The 13388-nt window shown below is 50.1% G+C and overlaps 5 protein-coding genes across 5 annotated transcripts; 3 read left to right on the forward strand and 2 right to left on the reverse strand.

Moving 5' to 3' along the window:
• Positions 1–379: 379 nt before the first annotated feature.
• On the reverse strand, positions 380–3487 carry COCVIDRAFT_111296 (hypothetical protein; the record flags this gene model as incomplete). The annotated part of the gene is made up of 2 exons (XM_014696547.1): positions 380–747; positions 820–3487. 2 exons carry the CDS (start codon positions 3485–3487, stop codon positions 380–382), a joined length of 3036 nt encoding a protein of 1011 aa, XP_014552033.1.
• Positions 3488–3838: 351 nt separating this feature from the next.
• COCVIDRAFT_111269 (hypothetical protein) lies at positions 3839–4486 on the forward strand (the record flags this gene model as incomplete). Its single annotated transcript, XM_014696548.1, has 1 exon — positions 3839–4486. One exon carries the CDS (start codon positions 3839–3841, stop codon positions 4484–4486), a length of 648 nt encoding a protein of 215 aa, XP_014552034.1.
• Positions 4487–5948: 1462 nt separating this feature from the next.
• On the forward strand, positions 5949–7378 carry COCVIDRAFT_41722 (hypothetical protein; the record flags this gene model as incomplete). The annotated part of the gene is made up of 2 exons (XM_014696549.1): positions 5949–6439; positions 6496–7378. 2 exons carry the CDS (start codon positions 5949–5951, stop codon positions 7376–7378), a joined length of 1374 nt encoding a protein of 457 aa, XP_014552035.1.
• Positions 7379–7766: 388 nt separating this feature from the next.
• On the reverse strand, positions 7767–8459 carry COCVIDRAFT_30499 (hypothetical protein; the record flags this gene model as incomplete). The annotated part of the gene is made up of 1 exon (XM_014696550.1): positions 7767–8459. The coding sequence occupies one exon, from the start codon at positions 8457–8459 to the stop codon at positions 7767–7769; it is 693 nt and encodes a 230-aa protein (XP_014552036.1).
• Positions 8460–10189: 1730 nt separating this feature from the next.
• Positions 10190–12889, forward strand: COCVIDRAFT_30500 (hypothetical protein; the record flags this gene model as incomplete). Its single annotated transcript, XM_014696551.1, has 6 exons — positions 10190–10373; positions 10439–10986; positions 11038–11049; positions 11097–11224; positions 11501–11851; positions 11905–12889. 6 exons carry the CDS (start codon positions 10190–10192, stop codon positions 12887–12889), a joined length of 2208 nt encoding a protein of 735 aa, XP_014552037.1.
• Between the last annotated feature and the right edge of the window lie 499 nt (positions 12890–13388).

The following is a 13388-nucleotide window of genomic DNA, read 5'->3' on the forward strand; positions in this document are numbered from 1 at the left end:
CTCACCCCAAAGGGGGGTTTTGGGGGCGATGGGGGATGTATGTGTGAGGTGCGAGCATGTAGAGAGAGAGAGAGCGTAGGCGTGAGTGGGCTGTTCTGAGTAATGGACTGCAGATGTCGGCTTAATGTGCCGAGCCGCAAGGCGAGGTGTGGAAGAAAGTCCGTTGGAGGGTAGAAAGTTTAACACGGGTCACGATTGATACGTTTGTTTTGGTTGGCTTCATTGGTCGCCATTGAGTGACATTTGCGAGACTTTTTTCAGTTTTGATTTGTGATTTGTGCACGGTGCCATATGCCACCATCTCCACTGTTTTTTTTTTGGAAAGAAAAGAAATGTATACACGTCACGATAAATACATATATATAAACTACATGCCACGCTATCCAGGCGTCCCTCTATCGGAGAAAGGCCGGTCCAATCTCTCCCGCTTCATCTTAGGCCTGATACGTCCTTTTGACACGCTACGCTTGCTAGCCACTACGGCCTTGTTCTTGCCAAGCACGCTCTTGAAGCCTATACTTGCACCCAATGGTTCTGGACTCTGAAGTTCAGAGTCCTGGCCTGTAGCAGAGGCTTGTGAATGGCCCAAGAGACCCAATTGCTCTTGGAGTTTTCTGTATTGGATTTCTGGGTCTCTGGAATCCGCAGTGGTGGAATTGGTTTGGCCCATGGACCTTTGTGACTCCTGATAAGACTGCTGAGAGGCGGGACGGGCACTTGTCGATGTAGCAGATGCCGGTAGAGCAGCTGCGGGGTCGACTTGTTCATCTGAGAGGAAGCCGAAAATATCCGCATCTTCGACATTTTGCTGCTGACGACAAGTGGTGTCTGGGAGTTCAGAGCTGTTGTCCACATCCTCAGTATGTGGTATGATCGCCACATCAGATCCTGCCGACTCTTCTTCACTTGCTCCTGCCACACCCACATTTGCCGTCTCAAACAATGGCGGCTGCCACCTAACCCGCCTGTCCTCTGCTTCTCGGGCTGCATTCTCTTGTGCTTTCACTTCCTTGTCTAGTCGGTCCTTTTCTAGCGTTAACATGAGCTGTCGTCGGTTGACAACTGCAGCCAAGGCCCGCAACAAGTCAGGCTTCAGCTCTTGCTCAGTCTCGAGATGCTGCATCGTCTCGCCTATTCGCTCGACTAGTTGTGCCTTGGCGTATCCTCGGATCAAGACGCCGTAAGTGAATTGATCTGGATCAGTGCCCCTGTTGCGCATAATCTCGAATACACGCTCAGCCGCCTGCACTTGACCTGTTTTGAAAAAGGCCTGCATCAGAATGTTCCAACTGTATATATTGGGTTTTGTCGCACTCTCGCTCATGTCTTTGATGACCTGAGATGCGTTTGCAAATTGTTGCTTCTGGCTGAAGGCGAGGAGGAAGGCGTTCCAGATAATCGGGGTTTGTACCAGGTTTCTAAAGGCTGGGTCATTGGTTTGCGTGGTAACCGATGTGAACTTGTTGTATAAGTTGAGGACTCGCTGGTTGCTTATAGCCGCCGCCGATTGAATTTCTGCTTGCATCATCACGTACAGAGCCACAGAAGGAGGCGGAAGCTTTACAGAACCCAACAAAGCTTCATCCTGCTCCATCCTTGCAGGTCCTGGATTCATCATTCCTGATGCGAGGAACGGCTCCAGTAGCGCTACTTGAAAGAATCTCAGGTAGGCATTCCACAGTAATGCAGACCTTTGTCCAGGGTCAACATCAGCCTGGTAACGTACATACAAGTAGTACAGATAATCCGTTGCTAGCCAGGAGTCCTTGGTCTGATGTGCTATATCCGCGCAGTGTGTAGCAAAATCCTGGAAGATAGATGGATTACTTTGCAGTGTACACCCATGGAGAAGGATTGAATAGGTATGCGGGCTGGGTTCGAGCCCGTTGCTCTCTAGAGTGTTGTACACCTTGAAGGCTGTGGTGTAATCGCCAGCTCCCATAGCATTGTGCATGACTATATTGTAAAGCAGAATGTCCATCTTGATCCCCAAGCGTACCAAAGCAGCGACTATGGAGGGAGTTTGGTGGAAATTGTGGCTTGTGCTCATGCTCTTGCGAAGTATCGTAGCGCATGTCCAGCGTAATCTTTCTCTTTCGACCACTGATTTCCATGCTACATCATTGAACCTCACTCTCAGCTCCTCGAGACATTTCAAGGCGTACTCAACCTCACCAGCCTCGCCGAAAGCGCTGGCGTAGTGCAACATGGTGTCGAATCCAATGCGCGTTCGGTACTGGACCAGGCAATCAAACACCTTCTTGAGATCATCGATTTCGGCTAGTTCAACCAGATTATATAGCAAATCTTGTGAACAGATATCTGGTTGAGAGGCCAAAGATTTACTAAAGATGTTCACGAATGCAGGAACAAACACCCGTTTATGCGCCATTGGATCCGTACCCCACTTTTGACGAGCACCGTACTGCTTTCTGGTATGAATCTTGGAGAGATGACCAAGCCCATCCGCAATAGCTTGTGTCTTTCGGCCTCGCAAAAGCGGGTCATTGGCTATGACTTGTATGAATCGCAGTGCGAGACCGGGCACGCGATCCAACAGGTAGATAAGCAGCCGATGGGCGTAGGCTTTTCTTGTGCTGACATCAAACTCGATCCAGTTTTTCCATACCATATGCGAACCGATTGGGGTGTCAGGTGGGAAAATTTTGCGGCTTAATTGCACGCACTGCGGATCGTGTTCTATAACGATCCTTCGCGTGTGTTGCCGCAGAGAGGTGTAGAGGGCACGGTCGAGCGCTGCGAAGGCCAGGTTGAGAGTGAACCTTTTGTTATAGCGACGGGCTTCTGTCCTAAGATCTAAGTGTCTCGATTTCCAATGGACCAGGTTGGACACGCGACGAGAAAGAGACCTATAGGGTCCACGCTTCATCCGTTGGAGAGGTGAAAGATTGGACGGTAGTCTGGAAACATAATTGAGCAGTCGAGCCCTTTCCAAATCTAGTGCCCTGGCCCGTCTGGCAGCTCGCAGAGGTGCGTGTTTAGCCAAAACTGAAGAGGTGCGACCTGGCTGAGCTCGACGGTGTCGGCTTTTGGGCGGACTAGTTGGGGCCGGCGGACTTGAATGAGATGCAGTGGTCGCATACGCTCGTGCATGCTGTCGGGTAAGAGTAGATATTTCGGCATAGAGAAAGTTGATTGGACTCCGATGATGTGATTCTCTCCACCAAAGAGTAGGCATCTGAAGGAGCCCCGCGTCAAGTTTCCTTTGCCTGAGATGCTGGCCACATGTCGAGTCAGACTTCAATTGGACCTCTCCAGCCTCGCCAATACCATCTATCCGTCGCGAGAATTTCGGCAGCCTAAAGGAGGCCTGTTTCTCTTTCTGTGCAGCATTGCCCCTTTGATTGTGTGGCCTGGTACTTCTTGGAATTGGTGACTCGGCGAAGGCCCTCGGTGCAAGGAACGGAAGAACGGGGAGGTCCGCGCTGGCGATGAAGCTAGCATTGGGGACGCGGACTCGGGGCATGGGAGAATGGAGATGTCGCCGTCTTCATCGAGCCATGACGCGTGGTGGAGTCGACAATATAGTGTCGTGCTGAGCAGTTGCAGGAAAAGTTGACAAAGTGCGCATGTGGTCCAAAGCGCTAGCCGGGAAACAGGGCCAACCTCCGAGCTCTTCTCCGCAAAAGTCGCGACCAAAGCAACTCAACTATCACTGCAACCACATCTGCGCCAACCAACCACGCTTTCGGGTTTCCACCAAGACTTGAGGGATATATTCGGGTGCAAATAACGAGCCTTTGTCATAATCCTCACATCCTGCCCTCATTTAGCAAGCCCTGTAGCCTCTCCGGCGCAAACCCAGAGTTCTCTCACCATGTCTTCACACGAGACATTATCGGCAGCAGCCAATGACCGCAAATCACGCCTTGCACAGCTCAAGTCACTCAAGAGAAAACAAGAACAAATATCAGACGCGCCCGAGGCTGCCGAATCGTCTACTACCAAGGACCAAGCCGAGCCTTCGCAAGCCCTTACGCGTACCGAAGATGACGCAGAATCCTCCGTAGTGAAGACATATCTCTCTGGCCGAAACTACGACCCGGAAACACGAAACGTTAAGCTGGGCTTCGATAACCTGCCGATTTCCGACCCCACCAACACACTAGAGTACAAGGCAGAACAGTTGGCACTCGAGACCAAGGCCCAGCAAGAAGCAGAGAAGGCAGAAGACAAGGGGCTGGATCTATTCAAGTTACAGCCCAAGAAGCCAAACTGGGACTTGAAGCGAGATCTGGACCAGAAGATGAAGCCATTGCATGTGCAGACAGATAATGCCATTGCCAAGCTGGTCAGGGAAAGGGTCGAGGCACAAAAGGCGATACGGGAGAAACAACCACGAGACGAGAACACTGGTGATGAAGTGGGCATGGAGGGCGCAGAATTGGTCGAGGCTATGCACTTGAAGGAGCAGGAGGAGGAGCGGGAAAGGAGACGGGAAGCAGAAGAGGAGGATATAAGCTGAGGGAGCGCAGTGAGCTCAAGAGAGATGCTCAAACACACGGCATAACAGGCCTCCGCTCTGTGCGCATTTGCGAGAGCCAGATAAATACCCTCATATCAGGTCTACCAGCCGGAATCTGCCGAATGCTCATGCAAGACAAGAAAACAACAGTGTAGCACGCACCTGTAATGAAAAGGAGCGAAGAGTTATTGTCGTTTTCGACGTCGTCGTCGGTCATATAGACCATGCCTTGGTAGAATTGAGGCAAACCATTCAATGAAGTCGTCATATTGTACATTATACTCCTATATCACCCGGATACTCTATTTTACACATGTATTCTCTCTTTAAGAAAAACCTTAATGAGTTGCTAGTATTGATACTAGAAAATGCACACAAGTGAGCGCCCATTATTTGAAGCTACTTCCGAACAAAGTTAGTACCAATCTACGTTTCTCGATATATTCGACCGATGTTATCAGAACAGTCCACCATGAAATGTTTTGCTAGAGCAAGACTAACACGATCTTAAAGCGAATATTTAATCTAACGACTTTTTCCTGCCTTGTTGCTCGTTTTGATACGTTTATCTTGTAGGAAAAAAAGCGATGGCGATGGGTACCTGTGACCGTTCAGCAGAGAAGAACGGAGCAGGAAACAAGAAACTCAAATCGGCCTTTAGAGACAAACCGTAGAAGTAAAGTGTCAAATACCATATAGCTGATGACGTAGTGCATCATTTGGGTGATCGCTGTATGCGAGATGAGGTCTCTTGTGGTTGTTGGACTTTGACCAACCTCATGCCATCCGACTGTACATTTGGGTACATAAACTATGGTAGGTTACGAGTGTGTATCGCAGAATCAAATTCCTTGACAAATGTTGCTGATGACCCGAGTATGTACACGTGGGAATGATAGATCGTTCTACAGGTCTGTCTGTTCCAACTCTCTCTATGGAAAGGCTAATAAACCCTGAGCTATTTACCAATATTAAAGACGTTCGCATACGCCATCGCATTTTCCCAATGACTAAACAATCAGATGTCAGTTGCAAGTTTCCCCCGCATATCAGTGCCGGCTGTTCTCCGCCGGCGCCTTCCTGAAAGAGTATTAACCTCGGTACCCGCAACATGTTGCGGAGGCGGGGACGAGCATCCGCGTGCCGTAAGGATACAGGATCGCAGCGGCGTATTTTATGTCGATCAAGGGCTGCTATGCCACATATAGCGACTCCGCTAAACTGTTTTCCATACAGTGGCTGTATCAAATAGCCCGGTTGACACTTAGAATACCTACTGTCTGTACGTTATCACGGCGCGTGCGGACGTGCTGCTGCGAAGCATAAATATACTTACATCTGAACACCGCCTCCACTTTCCAGCTCTACAACCATCATTCTACCCGTCTGTAACGGCTACACGATCAGTTAAGCTCATACTTTAGTTTTCTGTTTAGCAAATTGTTGACGTATCACCGTCGCCATGGTTCGCGAAAAGCAGCCCGTCTACGTCCTCGGCGTGGGCATGACCAAGTTCATCAAGCCTCGCGGCAAGGTGGATTACCCTGAACTTGGCTTCGAAGCTGGCGTAAAAGCTATGCTCGATGCACACATCAACTATGACGATGTTGATCAAGGTGTTGCATGCTACTGCTACGGCGATTCGACATGTGGCCAACGCGTCTTCTACCAGTTTGGCATGACTGGTATTCCTGTATACAATGTCAACAACAACTGCTCTACTGGCTCCACCGGTCTCTACATGGGACGAAACATGATTGCGCATGGAGCTGCAGACTGTGTGCTTGTCGTAGGCTTCGAGAAGATGTTTCCAGGAAGTCTGCAGACTTTCTTCCAGGACCGAGCAAACCCAACAGGTCCGACGGGCCTAATGTTGAAGGAGACGAGGGGTGTCACGAAAGCGCCCAGCGCAGCACAGCTGTTCGGTAACGCTGGTCGGGAACACATGGAGAAGTAAGTTTTTGTGGTTTCAATGAATGATCATTACCGTGTTCTAATGGCATCAATAGATATGGTTCCGAGCTCAGGGACTTTGCAGAGATCGGTCGCATCAACCATGCTCATTCGAAGAACAATCCTTACTCGCAGTTCCAAGATGAATACACACTCGAACAGGTCATGAAGTCCCCCATGATCCACGAACCTCTTACGAAGCTCCAATGCTGCCCGACTTCCGACGGTTCCGCAGCTGCAGTCCTCGTCTCACAAGACTTCCTCAACAAGCGACCTGAGCTCAAGGACCAAGCCATCTTGATCGCCGGACAGCGACTAGCCACTGACACGCCATCGCTATTCAACCGCAGTTCTATCGAGCTCATAGGATACAGCATGAGCGAGCTAGCTGCCAAAGAAGCACTAGCAGAGGCCAATGTCACTCCAGATGAAGTCAAAGTCTGCGAACTCCACGACTGCTTCTCCGCCAACGAAATGGTCACCATCGAGGCCCTCGGTCTCGCACCAAAGGGCAAAGCCCACGAGCTCATCCGCCAGGGCGGCATAACCTACGGAGGCAAAGTCGTCATTAACCCCTCCGGTGGCCTCATCTCCAAGGGCCACCCACTCGGCGCCACAGGTATTGCTCAGTGTGCCGAGCTCGTCTGGCACCTGCGCGGATGGGCCAACAACCGCTCCGTCAAGGACACCAAGGTAGCGCTCCAGCACAACCTGGGTCTCGGTGGCGCAGTCGTATGCACCGTGTACAAGAGGCACGATGGAAGCGCCGCGACCGACAAGTCCGATGATGAGATTTCAAAGATTACCGGCTTGGGATATAACCCTGCGACCGTGGCAAAGGGCTTTACCAAGGAGCAGGTTGATTCGGTGAGGAGTAAGAAGGCGAGGAGTGAGTGGGCGCTACAGGATACTCAGCAAAAAGTCGAGGCTAGGTTCTGAGTAGTAGATTCTTTTTCGGATTTTATATTAGATTGAGTTGTTCTAATTGAGTTTTTTTATATCTATGTACCAACCTTGTTTTATGGTCTACGGATCACGTGTGCAAATCATTCTTACAGCGATGCTAGTGAAATGAGTTTTGGTGAGTGGAAATTGCGTAACAAGGCCAATAGAGACGAGAACGCCTTGATGGCCTAATTCTCGTATTCTACCTTGTTATGCTTTCTATGAAATCCGCAAAAAAACGGTTTTGGTGGATGATTGCGAAGGACGACACCATTGCTGTTGCGTAATTGTAGACTTGGGGAAAAAAGTCAACTCCCAACCCATAAACTCCCTGTCCATGATCTTCCAAGCCGGTTATGAGAGACAAGACCTTCCGAAAGCATTAGTTATACTCAAAAACCCATTGCCGTATGTTTATCGGCCTGCGCGAAGGAGGCTTATCATCTTCCATATCGTTGAAGAGGACTAACACGGGTGACTCCCCATAGACCCAGCGGTAGACTTTAGCCATTTTCTCGCTATTGGGTGCAAAACTATCACTGAAAAGTAGTTTTCTTGCAAACAACGATTTGGTGTTTGGATCCTGAATGTATTGCAGAAAAGCAATGTCAAAGCGCTCGCGAATTCGGTGAAGACCACTGGCTGCGGCGAGGTAAAAGCTTTCTACGGATTGTATAACCTCGCCTTTGCTCCATCCGTAACGGCTTACTCGTTGGTATATTGAGCTATGGATTATGCTGAGGATCGTCCAGACAAGTTGAGAGGTGTCAAGGATTTCTAGGACGGAGTAGTCGATGCCGTCGACAATGTACAGCTTCATTGCTAGGTCTACGGTGAAAGCTAACAGAATGGCGTCGGCGGCTGTGAACTCGCCATGCTCGATCAGAGAAGTCGACCAAAGAAGCGATTTAGAACAGTCCCATGGGAATATGTAGGGGCTCGGTAGAGGGAAGATTGCGTTAATGTAGAAGCAGTCTTCGTCGTCATCATCATCGTCGAAGTCGGAATCGGAGTCGGAGTCAGAGTCTGAGTCTGAAAAATGTGAGTCGGTTGTAACATCATCCTCGGAGCTCATCTCTCTGTTTGTTGTGGTGGGCAGGCAAGACCTCAGAAGGCTCACAAGAGCGCTGCTAGATTGCGCCATTGGTGGGCGATGGACGAGGTTACTTTGGTCTATATGGCTTCATATGATGTTCTTTCTTCGATACTGAAGGGGTCATGGAAGGCAACCTCGTATAAATGTAAAAGGGGGAGTGGAATCCGAAGCACAATACAAAATCACCTATATATACGGATAGACTGCGAACTACGGTTGATATTCAAGGATTGGTTGCGTATGTGATGGGGAACCATGGTTGAGGAAATGGGTGTTGGAGAAGTTGGACCTGCAGTAGAGAGAGCCAGCTGTCCTGTTTGTTCTATAGGATACGACGACTATGCTGTAAGGGTCTGAGACGGCGATGGTATGCTGTACCGATGTTGCACCAGCAACCAGTCTCTTGATGGTGGTGTGGGGAGGGAGGGAGGGAGGGCTGAAGGGAGCGAATGAGCTAGCTGTTTACGTACAGCAGCCGCCTAGCGTGCCAAGACGCTTAACCAGGTGGATGAAATTTGTTGGCGACGCCCTCTTCTCTTCTTCTTCTTCTTCTTTACATATTGTCTACGGTCTCCAATAACCCTAAGGTCCTTCCTCGCAAGAGTGGATTTGCCTTTTCCAGAGCAGACCCAGAAGAAAGCACAGCCGTTCTAATCCTGCAGCTCGTCGTCGTCGACTTTGGTCGGTTTTGGAGCTGCGGGTTCGCTTTAGGCCTACATACATACATACAACACACACACTCTCTCTCTTCAGATGTGGCTGCGCTGATCCGACGGCTCTTCCGGGGGGAGTCATGGCTCTGGCTCCATGACGCCGCCCCTCGCAGCGGCCAAGGTACCTGGCATAGTTGCTGCCAGTGGTGCTGTCACAATATGCGGCCTCCCGTCACCGACACCCAGGTTGCGTCCCAATAACTAGGCGTGCCATATGCCCTATGCTGCAGGGAGGCAGCCAAACACTGGCCAACCACTCATGGCCATTGGGGAGCCTGTGCAGCCACCTGTCGTACGGCTCTAGATGGTCGGAGTCAATGGCCACAAATAAAGTTGGTCGACCAGCTGAACGGCCCCCGCATGTCTAGACCGGTGTCACTCCACAACACCATTGGCCACTCCGGGCGCGACAACAATAGAGCAGCTGAACAGCAGCCCAACAGCCACCAATTCAACCTGCTTCTCGTGCTTCTCCGCCCTTTTGCAACGAGTGTGTTTTCGTTGCTTTGGCCATGGCATTCATTCAGATGCTTAGCACACACGATCAGCAATTGAGCGGGCCACTATTGGCTAGCCCGCTGCGTGTTGTCGTATTGTCCCAGCTAGCTCTGTGTCTTACTTGGTCCGTCGCGTCTCTCGGGTCTAGAGACTGGCCGTATTTTCCGGTGACGCTCTATTGGCGAACGTGTCTCACAGCCCACTTTGTGGCTGGGAACTCGGTCGTTCAGCATAAGTAACTACTGCATAGTCGCATCGGTGATTCGAGGCCCATCACCTCGACAAAATGCGCCTCGGACCAAGACCTGGTTTCCGTCACCTAAGCATTTGTTGCCTGCTCGGAGATTTCCTCTCAGGCCTGTAGACCACTCCCATTCACAGTCATCGTCCTTCGCTTCCTGATACTCCCCACTATACTACTTTAATCGTGCCTGAAGTCAGTCTCCTGTACCTGGGGGGCCCTTACTTGTCCATCGGGAAACGTCATGAATGCACATCATGGCCTACGTACGACTGAGTTCGTTTGTTGTGTCTAGTCTTCTCACCTTGGCCCTATCTCAACAAGATGATCCTATCAAAGACTTTTGCCGTCGATGGGGTCACGCGACGGCGCAGATCGATTCGAAACTCTACATCGATGGCGGCATGATTGCGTCGACGCCATTTCAGTCAAACCATACGAGTATGTAAAATACCCAAATGCAGATGCCACAATCGTATCTGGAAAGCCTAACAATGATCCTCCAGACCCATGGCTTTTATTCAGCGACTTGAACCCATCGACCGTCGGTGCCGAGATGCCGGCACAATACGCAAATCTGTCCAAGCCTGGCAACATACCCAGCGTATCTGGCGGCTATACCTGGGCAGATAACACCAACAAATGCTTCTATCAATTTGGTGGAGAATATCCTGCAGGCGTCAGTCCTACGGATTTCAGTATGTGGACCTATGATGTACCACTCAACCAGTGGAATAGCACCGACACAGCAGGCGACAAAACTATACAAAGAGTATCATTCGGCGCTGGGACACAGGTAGAAGAACGTGGTCTCGGCTTCTACTTTGGCGGCTGGCTGAGCAATCGAACTATGGTAGACTGGAAAGGACCCCCTATGGCTACAAATGGTCTTATTCAGTTTGACATGTCTACTGGCGACTTGAAGAACATATCGGGGCCGGATGACATTGGAAGAGCTGAGGGACAACTGGTATATCTTCCTGTGTCTGACAGCGGCGTGCTAATCTATTTTGGCGGCATCGAGGATACTTATCGTAACGGGAGCTTTGATGCAGTAAGTCTAAACACTACATGCATATGATCAGCATACTAATCTTGTTTCTAGGCGAACATGAGTGTAAATTTTATCCGAATTCTGCCTAGTTTATAACTAACGCTATCCAGACCATTCACATCTACGATATGGCTTCGTCGAAATGGTATACACAGACAGCCTCAGGCACTGCACCTCCTACGCGCAGGCAATTCTGCGCAGATGTTACCTGGCCAGATGATCAGTCATCTTATAATATGTAAGAGACCTTTTCTTTCTATTGTGTCCATCAACAGTTGGTTATGCGGTTGTGATATTCACTTCTGATGTGGAATCGCTGGCTGTCCGAGATCCATGGCGTCTACGTCATGTGTGTGTATTTCCCTTGAATATCGCTTGGATTTCTCCAGAAATGCAGGGTCCTGATTGAGGGTCTGTCAGAGCAACATTGGGGTATTCAGGCCGCGCGTACTTTGAGCCGGCAGACCAATCGCATAAGCACATGATGTGAGCAGAGTTGGCTTACTGTGATCAGTTATCTCTACGGCGGTTATGGGTTTGGGGGAACTCCCGCATTTGATGATGTCTACATCCTCTCCCTTCCCTCTTTTACGTGGATAAAGGCGTTTCCCCTTGGCGATGGTGGGTCAAATCCGGTCGTAGTTGGCCATGGAGGTTGTAGTGCCAACGTCATCAACCGCACTCAGATGTTGGTCATAGGTGGTTGGTTTCCCATATACGACAAATGCGATTCGCCAGAAAGTCAAGGGCAGCATAACATGGTTCTTGGATTCAACGGCGAGGGTGCTAAGCTTTGGGACAAGTTTCAGCCAAAGATTGACGACTACGTAGTACCTTCGCCTATTGTGGCAGCCATCGGTGGGGGGTATGTTTTACTCAGCAGCTTGTGAGAGAGATCATGTCTAACAATGGTAACAGGCCAACCGGAGGTGCCACTAAAACTACGCCCGCGACCTGGGGGCATCCTGACTTGGCAACATACTACACTTTGAAGCCTTCATACGCAGCCAGATCAGCTACTCGTCCACTCCCGTCGGCAACAGGATCGCTGTCACCCAACCAGCCCAAAAAGACAAATATTGGTGCTATTGCTGGGGCTGCTGTTGGAGGTGCTGTGGGATTAATTCTCTTATTATGCCTCATCTTGTTTTGCCTACGCAGACACAAGAATGCTTTGAAGGAAAAGAGAAAGAAGGAAGGCGATATCAATAATGCAAATCCGCCAATTCCGCCTGCTGAGTTGGAAACCACGGTTCCACAGGAGATGGCCGCCTCGGAGGCTAGCAAGTACGTATCCATTCACAATCGAGTCGACGCTGCCACCGTTGCCCAACATCAGGAACATGCCCAACAGTACTCACATTCCGCCAGCCACAACTACGGCTCGCCACAGCCCACCCAAGGCCCTCCGTCGTACGGATTTGTGCCGCCTTACACATCACCCACGGAAGCCACTTTCAGCCACGTCTCCCCGAGTGTAGGGCGGTCCTTCTCAGACGATGGCATTACACAAAACTCTCCAACGACGGTGTGGGGTACGCCAGTAGACTATCATTCACATGGATCAAATCATGAAGGGCATTATTCGTATCCTACTCCAACCACGCCACGACAACCCCCAGGGGATCTTTTTCACCAGCAAGTTCCAATATACTACTCGCAAGTCAATTCCATGGCAACGCGCTCACGGCATTCCCGGAGCAACCTCACCGAAGACGGGGAGGCCTCTGACAGTTCACTAGCAGGTGGTTCGGAGCAGCTCCCCGTCAGCATTGCGAACACGCCTGCTCACTTTTACACACATGCAGGATCATATATTTCGGGAGGCAGGAGTAGCGGTGGGCGGAGTCCGGATGGAAGAAGACCTGTTCAAGGGAGGTTTATGGAAGAAGATCACGTATGAGTAATGCAACTTGAGGGAGGGCCCGGAAACTTGGCCTATTGTGATCCCAAGCTTGCAAACTTGGAGGGTTTTAGTTTCGAGATCATGTCCCATGATGAACTGGCGTTATTTGAGATTGGCGTGCTTCAGTTAAGCACAGGGTATACGTACAATCTTTTCAGAATCTACTATGACATAATTATTAGCGGGTAACTATATGCAATTAGATTTCAATGAAATGAAATTCGGGCCGACTATAATATCTGTACAGATTACAGCTACTTTAGGCTAGCCAAAACTACACACGTACTAGGATGTTGCGATGAGCAAGTGTGGAATGGAATTGGAAATGTTAGACGTGCGCTCTTTAGTGCAATGATTGTCACGTGCTACCGCGCTTACTTCGGTCCCGCTGTCGTTCACACGTTTCCCACTACTTTTGCCAAGCGCAAGGACACATGTCTTTAGCAAACGCAACGCTCTCGACGCCTGTCCTTCCCATGATCGCATTGCGCGCACC

This window comes from Bipolaris victoriae (assembly GCF_000527765.1).
Source record: "Bipolaris victoriae FI3 unplaced genomic scaffold scaffold_119, whole genome shotgun sequence".
In the NCBI taxonomy this organism is placed as follows: domain Eukaryota; kingdom Fungi; phylum Ascomycota; class Dothideomycetes; order Pleosporales; family Pleosporaceae; genus Bipolaris; species Bipolaris victoriae.